This window comes from Synchiropus splendidus, chromosome 12 (genome assembly GCF_027744825.2).
Source record: "Synchiropus splendidus isolate RoL2022-P1 chromosome 12, RoL_Sspl_1.0, whole genome shotgun sequence".
In the NCBI taxonomy this organism is placed as follows: domain Eukaryota; kingdom Metazoa; phylum Chordata; class Actinopteri; order Syngnathiformes; family Callionymidae; genus Synchiropus; species Synchiropus splendidus.
The window spans coordinates 20300834-20322938 of NC_071345.1; the positions used below are offsets into that span (position 1 = coordinate 20300834).

A 22105-nucleotide genomic window follows, 5' to 3' on the forward strand; every position below is an offset into this window, starting at 1 on the left:
TGTGGTTCACGACCTAATAATAATAAAAACACAAGCCACAGCTTATTTTATTTTATTTATAGGCACCGTTTATTTGCTAAGCATATAGGTGTAATAAACACGCAACCGCAGAACATGCAGCTTTGGGGCCCCCTGGTGACTGTGGGTCCCTAGGCATTCGTCTAGCTCGCCGAGGTCTTGTCTACAGTGTAGGCATCAAGCTGATGTTGCGAGTTGGTTTTGACAGAGATTTGTGTGTAAACACGAACCAGAGTCGGTGGGTGATGACAAACTAACTTACCCAGGTGTTACAAATGACCATATTCAGACTGCGTTCTAACATAGTACCTGTATAATTGTCAACCAAATATTGTTGTTCGATCACATTGACAAGTCTATTTTTAATCTAACCTGCACATGTGTGCGCTCATCATGAGCTAATTCTTCTGTATTAAGTATAACTATAGAGTTAGAATTAGATCCATTGTCTTGATGACATGTACTGTTGGCACTTTAAGTGAGTTTCCATCAGAATACAGTGTGTCAGAGATTGGGAAAAAAAACCAAAACATTAATTGATTCAGTTTAATCTGTGTTTTTGTGAATCGGCACTGCACATTTGCTGCAACTGTGCCATTCATTGGATTTATTTGGAGAGTTAAGTCTTGAACATTTTGACATCCTGCTGCATGCATTTGTAAGGTGTTAAGTAAAGTAGTAATGATGCTGCTGAGAGGGAGTTTTGTTTCCTAATCGCTCTGCTCCACAACGTTGAAACTAGGCGATCTGGTGTCTGCAACATGACAAAATTACACATTGAATAAGCATTGAAGTCCAGAGAATGATGCATTCTGCTAAATATGTAAGACGCCCCTGGCCACTGGGTGGCAGTATTGCATTGAGGCTATTTCCGGATGTAGGCAGGTAAACGGTAGAAGTAGAAAGATGGAGGCGGCTGTGTTCATTCTGTCCCTGGTCGACTGCTGTGCACTGATTTTTCTCTCCGTTTATTTTGTATCCTTTGTTGGGTGTTTGTTCACATCACGCTCCGTGTGTTTTCTGAAGCCCGAGCTGCTTGAAGTGGGAGGCAAAGTGATCCCGTTCCCCGTTGATGCTAGCTGTCAAGCTAGCCGGTTAGCCGCCTTCTTAGAAACACTTCGCGTAGCTGACTGAGCTGAACTTGGCGTCAAAGTTCACGAGAGTGCGCTCTTCAGAAATGTGGGAGTTGGTTGGTTGACTGCTGCATTGACTGGTTTTGTTTAAGTTATGGCATTATGTAGTTGTCTCGTCTGTGAAACACTAGCCGGCAATGTTTCTGTTTCCCGTGAGAAACTGTATCCAACAATCGGTCTACTATCTTTATTGGGTCATTTGAAGTGAACTGTTTTCACTTCTCTGTTTGCATTGAACGTTTGGTAACTTTGAATAGGAGCAGTTGGTCTTTCACCTTGACCCCTGGACTCAGATCATAACTCTGTCAGATCTAGAATGTGACTACATTAACGCCAGGGCCTGCTGTTCTAAGCTCAACAAAGTGAGTATGACACAACTTACACGACTCCCTAACTATGATATTACTACCAATCTGACAGGAAAGAGACAACCGCATCTCTCTAAGAATCTACAAGCCATGTACCATTTTCTTTGAGATTGCAGTGAAAAGTAATTTTACTCCTGTATTTCGTGATTGGGAATGATGAAACAAGTGTACTGTATTGTAAAGCGTACTTTGGTGCCTTGCAAGGTGACTATCAATGTCCACGCCATACATTTGTCATGTGACAGAGAAAGGTCACGCTCATGAATGTGTTTTCAGTGGGTGATTCCAGAGATGCTTGCTCAGTGTCTCTCCACCTTGCTGATGTTGTGGTCCATGCACTGGTTCATCTTCCTCCTCAACCTGCCTGTTGCAGTCTGGAACATTTATAGGTAAAACCTTGACACCAACCTGACTGTGAGGGCTTGAGATCTTACAGGTTACACTGACCAACAAAGCAACAGTGAGCGTGCTGACCTTTTGTTTGTCCGCAGGTATGCCAAGGTCCCAATGGGGAACATGGGTGTATTTGACCCCACTGAAATCCACAACCGGGGTCAGCTCAAGTCCCACATGAAAGAGGCCATGATCAAACTGGGTTACCACCTGCTGTGCTTCTTCATCTATCTGTACAGGTACCATCCTCAGTCCAGAATTCTTGCCTCCGCACACCATGTTCTGACCCAGAACTCTGTTTTGCTCCAGCACCATTCTGGCTCTGATCAACGACTGAGGGACGATTGCAACTCTGGGTTCACTCCTCACATCTGGGACTTTATTTTGCGAACAAATTGTCAGTGATTCTGATCCAGCCATTTTCTACTTCATGTGCCATTGTGGAGACAGGGAAAAACAGCCGTTGTTCGATGTCTGTGACCAGGTGTGATTGTCTGTCAGGACGGAGGTTGGAGCTCATGTGTTATGTGTTTCTTCACAGTGATGGTGCTGCGCTATGGGTGTTGTCACCATGACAACGCTGAGTCGGTACTCTGGATGTGAAGAAGTTGTTGCACTCCAAAGTCACTTCTTTCATATTTTTTTAAATAAAGCAAGGTATTTGCAATGAAGAACATTCCCTCTGCATATCTGGATTGTGATTGACCTTGTCAGAGGTTTTGGTTCTAATAATTCACTTTCTATGTTGCCCGCCATGTTAGATGATTGATTATTGCTTTTTAACTTTGGTTGATATTTTTCTGATGACGTTTTTACAGTTAGCCTGCAGCTTCTCACAATAAACTCCACTTCTGCTGCCTCCATGGAAGAGTGTGTTTATTATAATGCAAATTTAAGTTCAGACTTCAGAAGTTCCCATGTCACATGACAGATTCTGCTGCTTTCTGGCATTGAGATACCATCTCATGACAACCTCTGTGAAACATCTAAGTTGTTGGGTTCTCAGTGAAGTGAGGATGCTCTCCATGCACTTTAACGGCCACAGAAAATGGCTTATCAGTGAAGTAAAAGGCTGAGTTCTGATCCTGTGGACGGTAACTTCGGTCATGAGCTTTCACCTTTCTCCTGCAGCCACTCTGAATATCAAGTCCTACATGTGATAACACAAACTGGTATTGAAACTGAGACCCAAACAGAAAGTCTTTATGTAGTAGTGACTGACATGAGGAGAAAAAGAGTGGGCTGGCTTCCAAGTTCCTCATTAGTGTCTGGAGAAGACTGAATCAAAAAACAAGAGAGAGAAGCAGAGGGAAGAGAAAGGAGCACACGAGATGTATCTCTTTGAAATTTGAAGGACTCACTCAAAAAAAAAAAAAAAAAAACAAGCAAGAAAAGGCACTTTAAGACCCTGAATGCTTTATTTAAAATATGCATACATGACACACTTGTTCTACGGAACATTACAATCTTTTTTCATATTGACATTTAAAATGTAAAAGTTCTTGGCTGAAACTATCTGCAAGCAAACAAAGTTCCTAGTTTGGCTTCTTACAGCAAGAAAAAACGACGGAGAAGCCAGAACCCCCCGCTCCCACCCACCCATCCTTTAAAGAAAATACGTTTTTAAAAAGCCAAAGCAGCACACCTGTGCGAAGATTTTTTTTTTTAAATCAAAGTGTGTTTGACATTTAAGGTTGACCCACTAATGTTTGCATGTGCCGTGAAGGGGAGGTTGAAGCTGGTGATGGTGTCCGAACAAATACCCAGGGTCTCCACAAATCGTGACAATTATCTTGACATCTTTCAGTAAAAAAATATAGAAATATGAGTGTTGATGTTGACATCCTCGTCCCAGGTCAACGATTTAAAAACTGCATCGTCATGAAATCCTGACCCCACTCTGGTTTGGTGGTACAACATCCACATACTCAGCACAGAACACAACAGCTCCTTCACTCTTATTTATTTCCTCATGTTCAGACTCACACATAGTATCTGTCAGTCTGTTCTTCTTTGAGAGCAAAATATACAAGTCAGCAACGACATCTATGCCAAAGTATTAGAAGTAACATTACACCAAAAATCACAAACTCTTGATTTATTTTTCACCCACTCGCTCGCTTATCACTCACTCACTCACTCACCCACAGCCGTCGCTCTGGTTGAATCTGGGCATGTAATGTGAGGCAATGGTTCTCCACAATGTTCTCTACCAAACTTTTTACACTAGTGCATCCACGAGAAGAGACATCTCGGGCTAGAACATCTCCAGAAGAAAGTGAGGAACTCTAGTTGCTCTAATATGAGTCTGAAGGGCACGACTCAAAAGAACATAAGGTTCACTTGCTATGGGCACAGATATCTGCGTCAGGCTTCTCCCCTGGGGGATGAGGTCGGGATGGCTAACCCGCTTACTCTGTAACTGACTGTCCCAGGAGTGGAATGGTAGTCCGCAAAGTAGATTGATCCGTATTGACCCATGTGATGGATTCACTTCACTCCTGTGTAAGACAACAGTGTGAAGTACGGTGACACACAAAACCTGTGTACACTGCTCTCATGCCATTTGTACGACCTTCAGTGGCAAGGTCAGTCTGCTGTGAGTGGGCAGTCAACTGCACCTACTACTAGGAATGAAGGTCCCTCCGAACCTCCGTGGGAAGGTCACACATCACCACCCTGTGTTCAGTATGTCACATTAGCACTGGGACACGCCGTAGAAGCTGCAGTGGCGTTGGGTAAGTATATAAAAGTGAACCGGGGTCAAGATCTAGAGCAGCTCAGCTCAGATGAAAAGGATGATACCAGGAGGACAGAGTTGCAGTCGCGCAGAGAGTAGGAGGAACAAGGGCTAGTGTGAATACTGTGAAGAAGATCCAGAATTTGATGCATGAGCAGGGCACACATATACAACAGGATGACAGTGTAAATGTATTGTGGACTCCAGCCCTGATTGTGGTGTGTTCCACAGTCCAAACTCCCAAGGAAATTTGCCTTCTATGCTTGACTATTTTGTCAAGGTTGAGGAAACCTTCTGCATTCACATAAGAGGCGAGCCAATCGTCAACTTTGCCCCAAAATACACCACGCAACATTCTTCTGTAGGTTTTAAGAACGGAAAATAAAAACTGTCTCACATTTTTGGGGCAACTTCAGCCATAGCTGGTAGAAAACTACCGACTGTACAGCTGAGCTGGAAGCCCCAGGTTTTATCGTTTAAAAAATAAAAATTATAAAAAATGTTTTTTGCATAGTTGCCAAAAACTTCCTGATGGCATGAGTAACTTTTTCTTTAACGCAGTGATTCCTCTTCCTTCTACTCACATATTTAAAATAGAACATCATTTTCTGATGATGGGATAGTAGTAGTGGTTCTGAATGTTGAACCGATCGCTTGAAGGAGTCAAGAACTGAAACAGTTGAACCTTGAATCTCAGTAATATCTGGGAGGACCTGGACAGATGGTGCTATGGTCATTATTCTTCCTTATTGTGAGTAGACATCTGATTTCTGTCATGCAGTACAGATGGGTTCAAACAGACACTGCTGTTCGAATGACATTACCTCCATTCAAGCAGAACTGTTGTGAGACATCACATGACCAGAGTCCAGCCACTCTCCAAACACTTGTTCACACATGGCTTCAGCAATGAAGTGAGAATAAAAACAAAGAAAACTGTTAAATAATCCAGTGGAGGTAAAAGAGGAGAAACCTCTGGTAACGGAGACATAAATGGAAAACATGTCAGTGAGTCGGGAAAGACGGACAGTCAAGTCCAGAGTGAAGATAAAAGAGCAAAATGAAGGCATCCATTCACACAGACTCAGGGAGCAGGAGCGCCATTGTTCACGTAGCGGGTGTGGAGGCGACAAACACACACTGCGAGTGTGAAACACAGAAGCTGCATGCTCAAATACTAGTGTGTGTGTCTGCAACAAAGGAGAAGAAAAGTAACACTCAAGTGGGTGGAAGATCCAGTCAGCAGAAATCTCTTCAGGGTGTGTGCAGGTGAAAGAGGAGCAGAAGTGGAGCACTGCAGCAGGTCGCTGAGTTCGTCAATAACTTATGTTGCTCACAATAAATAAGAGGAGGTGGTCCTGGACGAAGAGTACAGTCTGGTATCAAGGTCCATCGCAACTGTTGGCCCCGCTGCAGGAAGCTGCTGTCCAAGCGTAATCATCACCTCCAGGATTGATCCATTCAAGTGTCTACAGAGTCTGCTCAGCGGTGGATCATCAGCTGTCCATGCTGCAACATACTGTCACAAGAGGGCAAAAGTCAGTCCACACTTCACCCACGCCACCTATACTTTTCAATAGTCTGCAGTTCTCTTGGGGTTGAGATGACTTGCTAAATTCTACATGGGTCATTGCTAGGGATGTAACCGTTACCGCTAAAATGATAGACTGCGGTAGAATTCCCAATGGTTAGCATTGCCAGCTCCTTTTTCACTGACGTGTCTGATCACCGCACTTTGCCAATAACTCACGGTGATGCTGCTTACTGTCCGAGGACAAACCAGTGTTTCAGTACTGGTTTGTGAGTCATTTTGTCTTTAATAAAGGTTAAATAAGGCTGAAACCATGTGTGTGACATCAGCGGGCTGATTACTGCAAAGTAATGTTGAATGAACTCAAGTGATACAACAGACTCAATAAAGGTTTATCCAAGTATCCAATCACAGACTATGGCCTTTCACGCATTACAAATGTGCTTAAAAACCATGATCACTCAGCCACTCAGCTGTGTCCTCCACAGGCAGATGTGCATGTGCAGCGGGCAATGTCCACCTGTGGAAGTATGGCGGTGAGTGGCCGTACAGAGACGGCAGCAAAGATTTTCAGATTTCCAATCCAATATTTCCTGGTTGGTTAATAAATAGTTTTTAATGTGACCAAACATTTGTTATTTTAAACAGGTTACTGGGTGTCATGAGCAGGGCAAGCAGTGGCATGAACCACATTTCCAATGTCGACAGCTGCTCTGCAGATATGTTTACATTCCAACGTGTGTATAAAAGTATTTTTTATTTGGAAACCAAGCAGTCCTTGAGTTATTTTGAAAAAACTATTGAGCACATTGCAATGGTAACGTGATAATAATTAGGGGTGCTCAGATCGATTGGTCATCGATCACGATCGGCCGATTTCAGTGTGATCGGTGAATGCAGCTCACTACCCGTCATTGCGGATCACAACAACTGATCACGTGATAGCTGGCGCTGTGATGAAGTCCCGCTGGTTGTAATGCGTCACTCCTCTATACTCGCTGCTCACTGGGCAGCAGCATGTCTGCTGTGGAGCTTCTTTCGATCTGTCATGTAAATGTGAAGTTTGCATCCTGCAACACATGCACGGGAAAATGCTGTGCAGGGACGCGCATCAAAATGAAATCTGGACCATTGTTCGTGAGCCACCTGAATCTGAAACTTTTGAAAACGGCTGGAGTGGAACCTTTCATAAATGCGGTGCTCTCTGTCTCAGAGTCCCACTACAAGCGGCCAGTATGTAAATATTTCACGGGCATAGTGAAGTCTCAAGACATTCACCAAAGTGCGACATCTCACGTCGAAGTAAATGTGTTTCAGCTGTCCTTTTGACAGGACAGTTGCTGCATGCTGCAAAGTGTTTCTATTTTTTGCCTCCTTCAAAGGTATATAAAACATGTCTGATTTAAAATGATTTTATGGTCATTTTTTCACTTGGGTCTCAGCAGCAAAAACCCCGATCAGAGCATCCCTAATTATAATGGTCCCAATAACCTCATATGTAATATTTATACCATTACATACGGATGCAGTTGCAGGCCGGCATCCTATGGGGGTTTCCAGGGCGCTTAATTATTAATGAATTAATAGCTCATTGTTTTGCAAAAACACAGTGGTCAAGAGAGATAATGCCAGTTATTTCAGTGTTTAGTCCTAACCCCAACCTAACCTGAATGTCACCTCGACATTGAAATGATTTTCGGGGGGTGTAAATGGATTCTGAGGGTATTGCAGTCTACGAAAACGGGATAGGCCACAGCTGGAGCTTACTGAAAGCTACCATAGGTTCATGTTTTGTTGCTTGTGGCGCCCTCTTGTGGAAGCCCTGCCCAAGTGATGATTGTCAGGCTGTCGACAGCGGCAACCTTTCACCTTTAAGTGGGAGACGGTGCTGTGCATAACCTGCCTGTGCTGCTCAGTGGAAAAGGTACCACTATGTACACGGTAGACATTTACACCTCCAAACACAAGTTATTTACTCCTGTTTTTTCTGCCTCAGCCCACACAGCAGCTGACTCACAATTCCACACACTGATGCTTCGTTCCCTCACCATCAGTCTGGACACCCAAATAATCACCAGTTTACAACACGCCTGTCAGTGAGCCCCTCAGCATTCATTGATTCCTGTTCTCTACTTGGTTCCTACCTGAAAAACCTTTGCCTTTCAATAGCTTAACTGGCTAACTGGAAATGCATTAAAGCAACTATGACCTCAATGAAGCAACCAGAATGAATCATCTGCGTCTTTCATGAATGGAATTATATTATAGTATATTATAGTGCACACGACCAGTACACTAATAGTGCGAGAGGCTTTTTTCTTCAGCATTAAAAATTAACTTCAGTAACTTCTCCTCACTTCTACTAAATCCATACATATTTTCAATTTTCACAGATTTGTTATGTTGAATACTTATTTTAAACATACAAAAAAAATGAAATACTTCAAATGTAATCCCAATTAACAAAATACATCAAGACAAACAATTTACTCCCGTCTGTGAATAACGTTGCGTAAATCAATACGTAGAAAGAATAATGGTGCTCATCTGTAGAGTGAATAAAACAACACGGAGGGTCTCTTACCATTTATCCCCTCTACCTCCTGTACGTCCAGGAATGGAGCAGGTCCCCAGATTCGGACGGTGCCGTCATCCGAGGCACTGGCTAGCAGACTGGGAACGGCTGGATTCCAGCTGACACAGTTGACTGTGCGGGTATGGCCGGTCAGCTCAGCAATAGGGAGCTCACTACGTCGGTGCCAGATGTAAACTTTATGGTCTGTGGAGGACCAGAAAGGAGTGAAACTGGTGCAGTCACTGGCAAGTCAGCATGGGCGAACAGGAAACAGAGACTTGCCTTCGCTACCACTGGCGATGAAGTCTTCGTTGTGCCCACCAAAGCAGGAGTGGATAGTGTAGAAGCCCTGTGTCACCCCCTGGTACTTCCTCAACAGCACCCGGTCCTGCAGGTCCCACAGGTGAACACCCTGGAAGCACATGTGAAGTTACAACACTGAGCTAAAGGCGCAGCAATGTACCATTCAATGGGTCAGCTCACCTGAGTCGCAACATTTAGAAGAGCTAACCTTCCGTTCTTTGAAATGGTGAAAGACATGATGGGATGGTCTTCCTGCACACTACAGAAGGAGAATACACGGTGGGACCATTTTATAACCAGAGAACGTATAATAGTGAGACATGGTATTGTTCCAGCAATCATACAATTTTTGTTCACAATCTCATTACCAGTCTTGGTCAGAAAAGATCTGCTTGATCCAAATTGAATGACTAATGAATAAAATTGTTCATTTTACTAGTCCATTTTCTGCAACTAAACCTTCAGAATCAAAAAATAATTTCCAGTCTAAGATGTGCATCAAAAGCATCTTCATTTCCTAACACATCTACATTTATATAACCAACCAAACTTTCCAGTGCAAGATTTGAAAATGCACCACAAACATAATAATTCAGTGAAAAAAGGACCAAAAAGTGTTTCTCTATCCCTTACATGTTTCTGTCCGTCAGGTCCTCAAAGTTGTATCCTCGGATGCGTTGGTGTGTGTCGGATGCCAGGACAGTCCGGCCGTCATTTAAACACCACAGACACTGAACACGTACACCCTCCCAGGAGTCCAACAGGTTCCCATCCAGGTCCTGAGTGACAATAAGCTGAATATTAATGATTCCTTTCTCAACTGTGTAACTTGAGCTTCTATGTCAGCCGTGAAAAATACAACCATCACAAAGTTGGACATTGAGAGTGTCTCAGGTCAGTTGTTTAACTGAATAAACCCTGACAACATTGTTGTCTCAGATGAAATCTCCTGCTGTGGCCACAAAGAGTCAAGCATATCCTGCACCTCCCAACTGAGCATCCAACACAGATCATCCTAGACTTCCCATGTGTGAGGTTGGCGAAGGCCCCAGGGGACTCTGGCTGACATGGTTGGCTCACAACACATGAGGATTCAATGAAAAACTAACTAGACAGGAGGCGAGCAGCGACGCAGATACACAATACACAATGACGGAGAGTTGGTCATTCAAGATCAATATAAGTTTATCATTGTTTCATGCTCACCGTGACAACTGTAAGATGTAGATAAGCCATGCTGTGCCATTTAGTGACTACTCAGTCATTACTAAGGGCTGTCAAAATATTACAATTTTTTATCTCTATTCATGGCACTACAGCTGAATTAACTGGCGTTTGAAGGCAAATTAATCACACAATTTGCAGGAAGAAAGGAAGGTTTGATCAATATCTGCTTTGTTTGTGTTCACATCTCAGATTTTTGAGCCAAACAGGCTTCGTCCCAAGACAAAGTCTGAACTGTGATAGTCTGCCTAATATCAGGGGCAGAGTAGAGATAAAAAAAGATTGTGGCATTGGCAGTAATTTGTTGATCTCAGATTCATTCTATATTGATACAAACCAAACTCAAAATAACAAGATATTGCCAGACCCAAAATGTAGCAGTCAGCAAATTTGCTGCAATGAATATGCGACTTGGGCAGTATATATTCAATTGAGTAGGTAAGACCATGGAGTAAGTACGAGACCCCGCAAAATAAGGCACCAACCACCCACTGTCTGAGTTTTGAAATCTGCCAGGATTTTTTTAATACCTCAAAATAACAGAACAAAAAAAGGATAAATGGATTAAAAAATGAACAAAACAAGGGAATGGAGCCAATCAATGCACCATCCGATCACTGAACTGGTGACAATAAAAATGACATTTTGTAATCAGTAAATCCCTCTCCAATCTGCAGCCGTCCTGACATAACTCGTCCCTCCATGGGCCGGATGTGTGACACAAGTTCTGCGATGTGTCACATAAATATGTCATTTAAATATAATGTTTCTTTTGGAATTTTTTTCTGTTGCCATCATAATCATGTCCACTTCCAAGATAAATTATGCGTTTTCTGCTTGTTTAGATATTCACACTTGCTCTCATTTATATAGTGTGCACTGCTAGCTGTGCCCTGAGCAATTCATAGGAATGTCAGACTGTCACTGACTCCTAGTCCAGATTATTAACTCACAATATCTCTGTATTCAAGTTTAAGGAGCTGTAAATGTCATGAAGAGGCATCCTGAAATAGTGGATAAAATACAGGTAAAACATGGGAAAATTAATTCTCAACACAGGTAGAACAGAATCACCTGCCTGTGATTAACATGAAAACATGCAGTTTGTATTGAAAGAGTGTTTCCACATATTTGTGTGGGCAGCCTGTACTGCTTAGAGAGTGTAGGCACTGACAGCACACAGTGTGCAGGGAAGGATACTCACACACTGGTAGAACTGGCCTCTCTGTCCACCGGTGATGAAGCGCTTGCCATCTGGATTCCAGGCCACACTGGTCAGGCTATCCTCATGAGACTGACTCATTTTTGTTCTCAGCTCCCCCGTCTGTACACAACAGAGGACAGAGAAAAGACATGAACGCAAGGCTCGTATTTACAGCACCAGTCATCACGCCAGTATACAATGTCATCACCAGTCTTTGACTAACACTGTTAAATCACAACCACCATGGCAACCAACAGTGAGCAGAAACGGAGAAATAAAATCTGACAGTTAAGACTTTAAAAGGTCATACAAGTGTAAGCTGTGTCAATGAAGTAAGGAAGTGATCGATGTGCATCATCGGCGAGCAAATACTACAAGACGAGAAACTGCACATATTAGGACTTATCTGAGAAACTCTCCAGAGCTATCAATAAAAAAGGTCATTAGTTATCACTTAAAAACTGACAATCTGTCAGTGAGAGTCTAGTTTCATAGCAATGAAACACACTGTCTGCAAACAAAACTGCAAATACCCAGCTTCAGCAGGTTTAATGGACAAGGGTGCCGTGGGAAAACTTGTGGGTACTTTTGCTATTTTGAGGTATTTGCGGGGACCCTTTGACAGTCTCCATGAGGTTAAGCCTTAATTTTTAATTTTTCATTATAATTGAATTTAAGTACAGTTCTGTCACTGGTTAAGGTTAGCCATTTGTTTTGGATGGTTAGGTTTAGGGCGAGTCTGGGGAAAGCATGAAAGTCAATGATGAATGTCCCCACAAAACATGAAAACATAACATGTGCTTGTCTGTGCGTGTGTTCTTGTAATTCTATGAGGGTTTTTAATCAACAGCACCTGCTTCTACTGCTGGTTGGACTATTAGATCACAAATGTCTTGGTGCTGTTCATAACTGATTGATGTCATTTCAAGGTTTTGGTTTGTTTACATGTATGGATATTGAACACAAATCAGTAATTCTGAAATCAGAAATCAGTAATCACAGTAATGAATCAGTTCTATTCTTTGAATGGGCGCTGGACCCATTTATTCTGGAAAAGGTGGGCCCCGGGATCAAAAAGGTTAAGAAGCCCTGACTTAAACCATGTGCTGTATTGATAGCTGATCGGATCAAGTACGACAGCAGTGTTTGAAAATTGTAATTGCCCAAACCAACACTGGCTCACAGTGTCAGCCACTACTTCAGTCAATCTTTAGTTTCATGGTTGTTTTTAACCACCAACATGAAAACTGCTCCAGACTCTCCACACAGCTTTGTTTTAGTGTCAGCTTTCTCATGCATCAAGAAGATAGGACCTGTTTCAATATTTGGAGCTAAAAAGGTTCAAAGAACCATTTGATTGGGTTCTTGGTCACTGGTTTACAAACACTTGAAACCATTTAATCTGGGAAATGGTTCTCAGAACTATCGCAGTAAATGATGAAATTTTGAGCACAGAGTCAATTGCAGTTCTCGACAGTAGAATTGTACCTGCACGTTCCAGAGCCACAGCTCAGAACAGTCATCTGGACCACATGCGATCAGGAAAGTGTCATCGGGACTCCAAGCCAGGTAAGAAACCCCATAGGCATGACCCTCCAAAGTCTTCCACAACTTCAACTGCCGTGTTTCCTGCCCACCAACAAATGCAACAACATTCCACCTTCAATTGATTGACAACAAGAACAGCAATTAAACTTATGAAGACATACCGTGTCCACATGCCAAATAATGACAGTGGTGTCCTTGGACCCAGTAGCAAGTTTGGTGCCGTCATTAGAGAACTTGCAGAACCAAACTTCATTGCAGTGTTCAGTGAGGATCTGCTGGGTGTAACAGGGGAACTGTTTCCTAAAGGGGACAATGTGGTTGTCAACATGGAAACTTACTGAGTAGGCAAGGACTCTGCTAATGCACAGTTTACTATTATTAGGTTGGTCTGTGATCGTTTTTTTTTAACAAGGACTAACATTACATGAGTCAGATGATACCAAGAACTGTAGAAAGCTTTTCACACCAAAGTAAACTTAACAGTAACTTAATGATCTGACACTCTATGAATAAAGATATTTTGAGACCTTGTGGATGCAATTTCATCCCTTTATAGCTTCAACTTGAGATAAAACATGCTGAGAATTGAAGTACAGCACATGAACTCCACTGACATCTGGAGTACAATGTGTTCCGTGCGTGCATTCAGGGCTGCAACGACTAGTCGACGATAGTCGACTACTAAATTAGTCTCCAATCTTTTTATTAGTTGTCTCTCTGACTTTAATCTGAGAATTCTGACTTTAAAGTGAGAATTCTAGCGAAACCACAGCCAAGGGAACGGGCTTGGCAGAATCAGCGGGGAAAGACGACCCTGTTGAGCTTGACTCTAGTCTGGCACTGTGAAGAGACATGAGAGGTCTAGAATAAGTGGGAGGCCCGCAAAATTCTCACTTTAAAGTGAGAATTCTGAGATTAAAGTCAGAATTCATGAGAATTTTGAGATAAAAGTCTGAATTCTCACTTTAAAGTCAGAATTCTGAGAAAAAAAGTCAGAATTCTGCCAAAGTTTTATTTTTTTCTTTACTGGCCCTAATCCTCTTCCGTAGAAATGGCACCACATTTTTAGCAAAACAAATCCAAATATAAAGTTTCAAAACAACATTTAAAACCATGTAAGTGTGTGCAACAATGGCCATACGTTTTTCATTTATATTCATGCTATTCACGACAGCACAATCAAACATGGCACCTTGGTTGTCAACCCGTACATGACATATACCAACCACTCGACTAAGTATTAAGGTAGTTCGTGACTAGTATGCATTTACCGGCTACAGGTGTGGTCCAACAGTAGGGATACAGAGTCTAGTCCACTGTCCAGTTTAGTGTTGTGATAGAGGCAGCGTTCCCTCTGAAGCTCCACTGCCTGCTTCAGTAGAGTCTGCAAGCGGCGTGGAGGAAGCATCACAGATGGAGGGAGGTATGCTGTACACAAACATATACAGACACACACACCTCTTAGACTATCAAACACATTAATCACACCATTTTGACATTCAATTGGATGCCAAACACAAAAGTACGAGTGTAATGCTTACTCTGGAGTTTGTCCAGCAGCTTGGTCCGAGATGCTGTGCCTTTGCCTTCCCATTCTGCTTTGGCTCGCAGGTCCTCAGCATGACTGCACATAAGGTACCTGCGCGCACACATACAAAAAAACATTCGCTCAGCATCTGTCATCCCACACAGAATGATTTCACTTTCCAAATGTTGCCGGTAAACCCACCCACTGAGGATATGGATGCGCTCTGTGTTGTACTTCAGGGGAGTGAGCTCTGCTCGCAGGACCTGCAGTGCCTCCAGAACCTTCCCGTCTTCCAAGTACTCCAAATACTTCTGCTGCAGCAAGAAGAACTTCATACGCTGCAGCGTGACAAAAAACACAAGGAGGAAGGTGAGATGTTGTCTGGTACCATAACAGTTTTTAAAGGGATTTATTCTACTGTACGTACTGACACACACACACACACACACACACACACACTCTAAATGATTACAATTACACTGCTATCGACATGTCATCGACATGTTTGTTTGGATCAAGAATCACAGTCAAGGAGGACTTCAGAGCGAGGCGGAATGTCAGTCTGCCCACCGAATTTCATCTAAAAGGTTCACAGCAGATACATTGCACTCCCTCCACGCCGCTTTCACATTTGGACTGTTCTTTGCAAAAATGTCTGTGAGTTAAAAACTCATACTGGTTCTCGCAGAGAGATGTACAAGAACACACACGTTTGTCGCGTTTGTCTTTGTGGGGTCCCCTCACTGACATAATGCTTTCCCCAGCCACTAACCCTAAACATACACTACATGACTTCAGTACCTGCGTAAAAATTGAGGTTAAGGGATAAAACAAAGAACAAAAAAAGCAACACATACGCATTGATTGATATTTAGGGATATCCTGAAACCACTGCTTCACTGACCGAGTACAAGTAGGAGTACTACGGTTCTCTGCCACGATTTTTTTTCCTCATGAAATACGTAGTTTATTGCACATATAAACCATGACAAAACAAAGTGGCATCACCAGGCATATGATGTTTGAGGTGCTGATAAAGATTTGTGGTGGGGAAGCTTCGATCAGGGTTTTTGCCACCGATCACATGGATTGACAATGAATTGTAATCAAAATGATGAGACCTTCTGTGTCGAAGATGTGAAAAAAATTAACCATTAAATCATTTTAATTCAGAAAGTTTGCAGCAACTATTATATCAAAAGGACACTACTGAAAAACATTTAATTGGATGTGAGACGTGGCAGATGAGTCTCTGGAGACTGTGCTGTGTCCGTGAAATATTGACATACTGAAGTGGGACTCCGAGACAGAGAGCACTGCATTGATGAAAGTTTCCACTTCAGATGTTTTCAACAGTTTCTGGTGGCTGACGCACGCTGAACCTGACTCCAAAACGGCGACGGACCCGGTCGATTTTGTCTCCGTGTAAATGACACCTGAGAAAGGCTGCTCATCTAGCTCAGTGAAATTAATGGTTATTTGTTTGGCAATTAGCTAAGCGTTCCGAATGTCACTCTGAGAGCGGTGGGTGCTGCTAAGCGTCAGCTGCGCTAACAGCTGGTGAGGAACCAGGCGCTCTCACTTTCATGACCCCGGAACACTCTCCATGATCCATCCATTCTTCATAACATGTTCCTTTTGAAGCTGTTTGGGGGGCTGATTCTCCTAACTAGTTCCCGGTTTGTCATCCATATTCCTTCAGTTTCTATCCTGTTCCCAATCACTACCGCGTTCACGTCAACAGTGAAACACGTGACTACAAGGTGCTTCAACATTGGTGGAAGGAGAAGTCACGAGCATTGTGGGAACTCAGAAAGTAGTAGCTTGCAGCGCCGGTAAAACTCACAAAGGAAAGTAGCATTTGTGATGCAAATCCAGTCGGTTTGTAAATTAAATGCGAATCGAAATTAATTGAAAATTAAATCAGACACAAGGGTGAATCGAAATCGCGATTTTTTAACGATTTATTGTACAGGCCTACTTGACAGTTGAAGCAACGGAATAGCTGCACCATGATGTAACCTGAGGTTAGCGCAGATAAAACCAGAGCCACTGTGAACCACTGCCGTCATCGGATGAAAACCTAACTTACTGAGCCTTTTCTTGAATAAAACACGATTGTCAACCTGAGTTGTCTTTCTGGCTGTTGGAGCGTGTCAGAAATGGGATGATCAATGAGCGTCTGCGGTCTCATTGGGGCAGACGCACAGGTGGATCTCTCTTTTACAGTCAAATGCGAATAACATTCAAGGTCTATATTTGTTATATGAGAAAGGGCAAGTGAGATATGAGAGTCGGGACCATCCTCATTTGTGGGAGAGCACACAGCCCGGTAAAAACCAGGGATAGCTAGGAACCAATGTAGTAGGTGTTAGGTGCTGTCATGAGCGAGTATTTGACAAGTATGAATACAGTGAAATAGGCCAGTATCGAAGCAATGCAACACAATACTAAGCAATACTGCCTAAAGATATTGATTTGAAAGTTTTTTTTGTCGAAAATGACAATCACAGTCAAGCATTCTAAACGCTTGATCAATGATTTCAATAAATCAGAAATAGTGAGCATTAGTGGATTTAAGCAGAAAAGTTATCAACTGCTTTAGCACGCCGTGGTTTATTGAGGTACAATTATCATGGCTTCAGACAAATATAAGAGACAATAACTTACCACTACAGCGCTGGGAGAGTGCATCAAAGCTTTCAGTTCATTCAGATCACTCTCGGCCTGAAGAGAGGACATAAAATCTTCTAAATTTACTGCAGAACCACAACCATTTAGGATGATGGTGATCATGTGATTTAAATGACCTTCATGAAAAAATAAAATCACATCACCTTATCCCACTCCCCCTCCAGGACATGATTGCGAAACTTGGTTGCAGAGGGGTGTTCCAGTCGGCAGCCAGACTCTTGCATCAACAGATCGACCGTGTGACTGCAGACACCACAAGAAGCACAGAGACAATTCATTTACGTCTTAATCACTGGCATAAGAACGTTTTTTAACTGTAAAAACAATTATCTGATAGAGCAGTGCAGGGGTGAGAGAAAATGTTGAAATACTAAAATACTGCAATGTTTGATGGTGCATTGTTATTAATTAATAAAGTAATAAGTAGCTTCCCTTTGAGCTCCTTGCAAAAGACAACAGGAACTAACGGGCCTTAAAGCCTTAGGGCGGTTTCACACTGCGGGTTCTGCGGGTGGCCTCAGTCCGATTCGCCCCCTGCAGTGCAGCCTCGCACCTCCGCCTGAGGCGATGTGACTTTTTTTTCTCCTCAGTGGGTGGCGCTCTGCGCAAAATAGCTTGTTTGTGTCCCACAACAAAGCAAATCTAAAGGATGTTGTCATGAGCCACGCGACAACCTGTTTACCACCATCATCTTGACCACCTTATTTCTGTCAATTGTTAGTACTACGTTTAGTCCTCACCTCAGATATGAACCGATGACAGACCTCCGCCACGACTGTAACAGAATATGGCGTTTCACAGCCAAAACTAAACATGAAAGAGTGCCGTCATGTTCATTTTACAAGGAAATTGCGCAAACAAGCTGCCTAATACAGAGCGTCTTGAATGATTCACGCTGCTCTCACAACATGTTGAACAAAGTGAGAGAGATTTGTACAGAGCCAGACATCAGAAATGGTCAATGAACAGTCTGGTCATCTTCAGTAACTTGGGGAAAATCAGCGACTTTCCTCTTTGCGGTCCTCATGCAGACAGCTGCGAGATCACAGCAGTGAAAACAGTTACTGCAGAGCACCGCTTAATTCATTTAAGCAAATCTGTCTGTCACTAAAATCAGGTGTTTATCAGCCTAATAAAGGCGAAAACACGTCACTTATCAAACATCCTCACAGATTGTGAGTGCCGGTCCGCTGTGTTGCGCTCCCGTTCCCCAGCTCAATGCCAATTTGCCCTTTGCTGCCCGGCTTCTGTCACGTTTGTGTGGAGTCGTGCTGTACACACATTTTCCGGCATCTTGCACAGAGTCACTTAAGTAGAGAAGCTCACAAGTTGTAAAGTCAGCCGTTGACATGGCATGTGTGGAGGGGAATGAACTGGGGGCGTGGCTTTGGACGCTTGTTTGAAAATCTTAGCAAAAAGCCTGGGTGATGATCTACCAACATGAGGAGTTTACGTGGATTCCGTAACATTCTTTCTATACACCATCAATCTATGCTGATGCGTCAACACATCCATCGCTCACAACTGAATTGCAAGGGAGGTGTTGCTAAGCATTAGCCGCGCTAACAGCCTGCTGCTGAGGAATCAGCAGTCTCACTTTTATGAGCCCGGAAAACTCTCCGTGCCCCATCAAGTGCAGGTGCTCTAAATGGCGTGTTTAATCCGCTTCCCTGCACAGCATTTTCCCGCGCTTGTGCTGCAGGATGCAAACTTTAAATGACAGTTAGAAAGAACAGACATTCTGCTGCCACATGAGCAGCGAGTAGGGAGGAGCAGACGCATCACAACCAGTGGGGCTTCATCACAAAACCGGCTGTCACACGTGATCAGTTGTTGTGATTGGCATTTACTGATCACGCTGGAGTTGGTCGATCACAATCGGTGACCGATCAATTGGAGCATCCCTAATTTGTGGTGTTACCTTGCGGTGCCATGGCAAGTGAAAAACACGTCTCGAAAATCACTTGAGACTGAGGCATCCGCCTTGAGTCCATGATACAGCCACACAACCAAATGCGGAATTTCGGAACAAGTTCGTTTTGAGACTGATTGGTGGACTGATTCTTGTAACTAGCTCCCGGTTTGTCATCCATATTCCTTCAGTTTCTATCCTGTCGCCAAGCTATCCAAACACCACATTGTTCATGTCACGAGTGAAACACGTGACTACAACTGCTCAGCAGACTTGTACTTGTACAAACCTTAAGCAATCGTTTACAAAACAAACTCACTGCTTTTTAATCAGAGGAGTATTTTGGCGTTTCTTTCAGCACAGAACTCCCTCCCCTGCTCCTCAGCGACGTGCAACAAGCTTGCAGTTCGCTGTGGGACACACTGCATGCGAGTAAACTAGTTTAACAGGGATCAAAATTCATGTGGTTCTATTTATTTAATCAAGAGGCAAGCCTTCATATACATATACATACACACACACATATATATATATATTAATGAACTTGTGAAAGATTAAAACACAGATACAAAGCTGATACAACTGTATGCTAATCTTGCATAAATATATAAAAGAAGATGAACAAAACTGTAGAAATTTAGCTAGTAGTAAGGGAAAGAATTATTATAAAAATGTTTTTATTTCATTAATCAGGGTCAGTCAAGTAAAACAGCTGCACAGGAGACCCCCTGCATCTGAAAGTGGCAACAGCTACTGGGTACATCTCTGTAAACAATTATTTGACTCAGATGTTTACAGATGTCTTGTCTATGTCTAGTCAGTTGTTCATCTGGTGTGTTGGAAGGGGAATGGGCTGGGGACGGGGTTATGAGCTTTGCAGACATGGCCTGGACTGAACTTCAGTTCAGCTGTTCACAGCTGCTGGACTGAGAAATCTAAATGAAGGTCTCACTGTATCGAATTTACAACAAACTCTAGGTTAGTAATGACTATCATATAGTAGTTTAGTTTCAAGTACAGTATAATGATCTTTCCCCATCAAATAATAACTACATGATTTCACCACACTTGCAGTACAACGATATTTCGGACAGCATCATTCACCCTACTGTAGCCAACGATATGTTAATGCAACCAGAATCATCAACTTCAATTGGACTCCTCACAAGAAAACTTATGTTTTGATCAGTTATTTCTTCGAAAATTTGAAAACTTCAATCGAAAGATCTCGTGGCATTCCCTTTTCCAACCGGGTGTTATTGATAACAAGAAAAGTAAATCTTGGCTTTAAATTTGATGCATACAACGGCAGCACAGGCAACAGTCGTGCCAGTATGTGTGAGGGAGCAAACACGATTATGTACTGTTCTTGAAGGGAGGATATGAATTCTATGACCTACAAGTGTGATGACAAGGTAACAAAGCCACGTAATCCGGGGGTTTACCGTGTCACCTCACAACATATGGGGCTCTAAAGGTGCTAAAATTTTGTGACGACGACGTCTAGGTTTTCTTTCAAACAACAAAAGGATGTAAATGAGGTCATCCACAGACTATTTACTCAGGAAGGCCCCTAATTTCACGAGTTGGTGCAGATTAAATCGGCAGTGAAGGCTGCAGTGAGAGACACGAAAATGTGAAAAATAATGGCCAGCGCACATCAAAGAGACGCCAACGACGAAGAGGGCAGAGGTCATGACTTACTCGAGCCCCAGGTCGTGAAGATGTTGACCTATCAGCCGAATCACGTCCTCCTCGCATTGGGACAGACGCTTCTTCTTCTTCCCGTCGGACAGGTTGTTGTTGTTGTTTCCATTGTTGACCGACACCAGTCCATTGGAGTGAGCTGTGCCGATGGAGGACTGCTCCCCGTTCTGGGAACCATTACGGCACGGAAGCTCCGACTCTCGCTCCTGCCCCGTCCCGTTCGCCTGCATGTTTATCCGGTTATTTCTCGATTACGAGGTGTGAAAAGACAAGCTCCGTCCCAGTCGCCGTCAGGCCCACTGACCCAAATGCAGCACCGAACTCCCCTGTTCCCCTGCGGCCGAGTCTGCTTGTTTGTTCCGCCGCGACGACCACGACGATAACACGGTCTTCGCCGAGGACGTCGAGCAGACACGCGCTGTGGTTATTCTAAAAGCCCCATCTTAACAACTCCCGTCTTCTGCGGTGATGTCAGGTTCCGTTTCGGTGTCGTCTGGTCAGTTGGTCCGGGCTTGTTATTGTTGCTCTCAGACAGCTGCAACCCTGATATGGACTTACGTAGTGACGTCAGCGGAAATTCCTTCACGTCTTTGTGTGATGATTGCGTCACCTTTAGAGGTCGCTGTGGAGTCGTGTTCACCTGGCTGAGACGTTTAAGCTTTTACAAAATCTTTAACAGCCCAACCTTTCAATTATTGCGAGTCAAAATACATTTCATGTTTGTCCATTTTTTTAAATATTGAATGTAAAATAAATGTATTTACCCTTGCATTTCATATACCGCATATGCAGTTGTATAAACATGACGTAAATGTCTTTCATGTCATAAGGTCAACCAAACGGGTGAGACCAGTAACAAGATAATATGTAATTGTAATCAACATCCAACAATGGTAGTTCGATGGCCTTCAGGGCAGTGACCTGAACTTAACAATAAAAAGAGAAAGTTAACCTTCATAGTGCTTGTGTCTTTAAATCTTCCTTTTTGAGCTGCATGGAGATGTCATGACCCAAGTTACACTTTGAAGGCAGTATTACAAAAATACTAATGACAAATATGCTCACTTATGGATAAGACAAAAGCAACCTTAATAACTATCTCTACCATTATTCCACATAGAAATATTGGTAATGCATACTTACATGATATTATAGTTATGTGTCTAGAATGTGTACATATTTGGTTCCACACGCCAACATTTCCCCACAAGGAATTTACACATACAC

General features: G+C 43.0%; 2 protein-coding genes across 2 annotated transcripts; one reads left to right on the top strand and one right to left on the bottom strand.

The window, feature by feature from the left end:
- The first annotated feature begins 903 nt into the window (after nucleotides 1–903).
- Nucleotides 904–2775, top strand: cnih4 (cornichon family AMPA receptor auxiliary protein 4). Its single transcript, XM_053881339.1, has 5 exons — nucleotides 904–993; nucleotides 1445–1513; nucleotides 1796–1908; nucleotides 2011–2151; nucleotides 2222–2775. The coding sequence occupies exons 1-5, from the start codon at nucleotides 925–927 to the stop codon at nucleotides 2247–2249; spliced, it is 420 nt and encodes a 139-aa protein (XP_053737314.1). The 5' UTR covers nucleotides 904–924; the 3' UTR covers nucleotides 2250–2775.
- A 528-nt stretch (nucleotides 2776–3303) lies between these two features.
- On the bottom strand, nucleotides 3304–21453 carry wdr26a (WD repeat domain 26a). Its single transcript, XM_053881572.1, has 14 exons — nucleotides 20876–21453; nucleotides 17403–17502; nucleotides 17236–17292; nucleotides 14767–14903; nucleotides 14579–14676; nucleotides 14309–14465; nucleotides 13199–13337; nucleotides 12978–13118; nucleotides 11490–11609; nucleotides 9695–9840; nucleotides 9242–9320; nucleotides 9041–9170; nucleotides 8768–8962; nucleotides 3304–6171 (listed from the first exon to the last, which is right to left on the bottom strand). The coding sequence occupies exons 1-14, from the start codon at nucleotides 21106–21108 to the stop codon at nucleotides 6149–6151; spliced, it is 1755 nt and encodes a 584-aa protein (XP_053737547.1). The 5' UTR covers nucleotides 21109–21453; the 3' UTR covers nucleotides 3304–6148.
- Between the last annotated feature and the right edge of the window lie 652 nt (nucleotides 21454–22105).

Bases quoted from the DNA above. Each gene is read 5' to 3' on its own strand.
- cnih4 (XM_053881339.1), top strand. From the start codon at position 925: ATGGAGGCGGCTGTGTTCATTCTGTCCCTGGTCGACTGCTGTGCACTG. The intron at 1,514-1,795 runs GTGAGTATGACA...ATGTGTTTTCAG, and splicing joins GCTGTTCTAAGCTCAACAAA to TGGGTGATTCCAGAGATGCT. The intron at 2,152-2,221 runs GTACCATCCTCA...GTTTTGCTCCAG, and splicing joins TTCTTCATCTATCTGTACAG to CACCATTCTGGCTCTGATCA.
- wdr26a (XM_053881572.1), bottom strand. From the start codon at position 21,108: ATGCAGGCGAACGGGACGGGGCAGGAGCGAGAGTCGGAGCTTCCGTGC. The intron at 11,610-12,977 runs GTACAATTCTAC...TGTTGTGTACAG, and splicing joins TGTGGCTCTGGAACGTGCAG to ACGGGGGAGCTGAGAACAAA. The intron at 9,321-9,694 runs GTAAGGGATAGA...CTCCTTCTGTAG, and splicing joins GACCTGACGGACAGAAACAT to TGTGCAGGAAGACCATCCCA.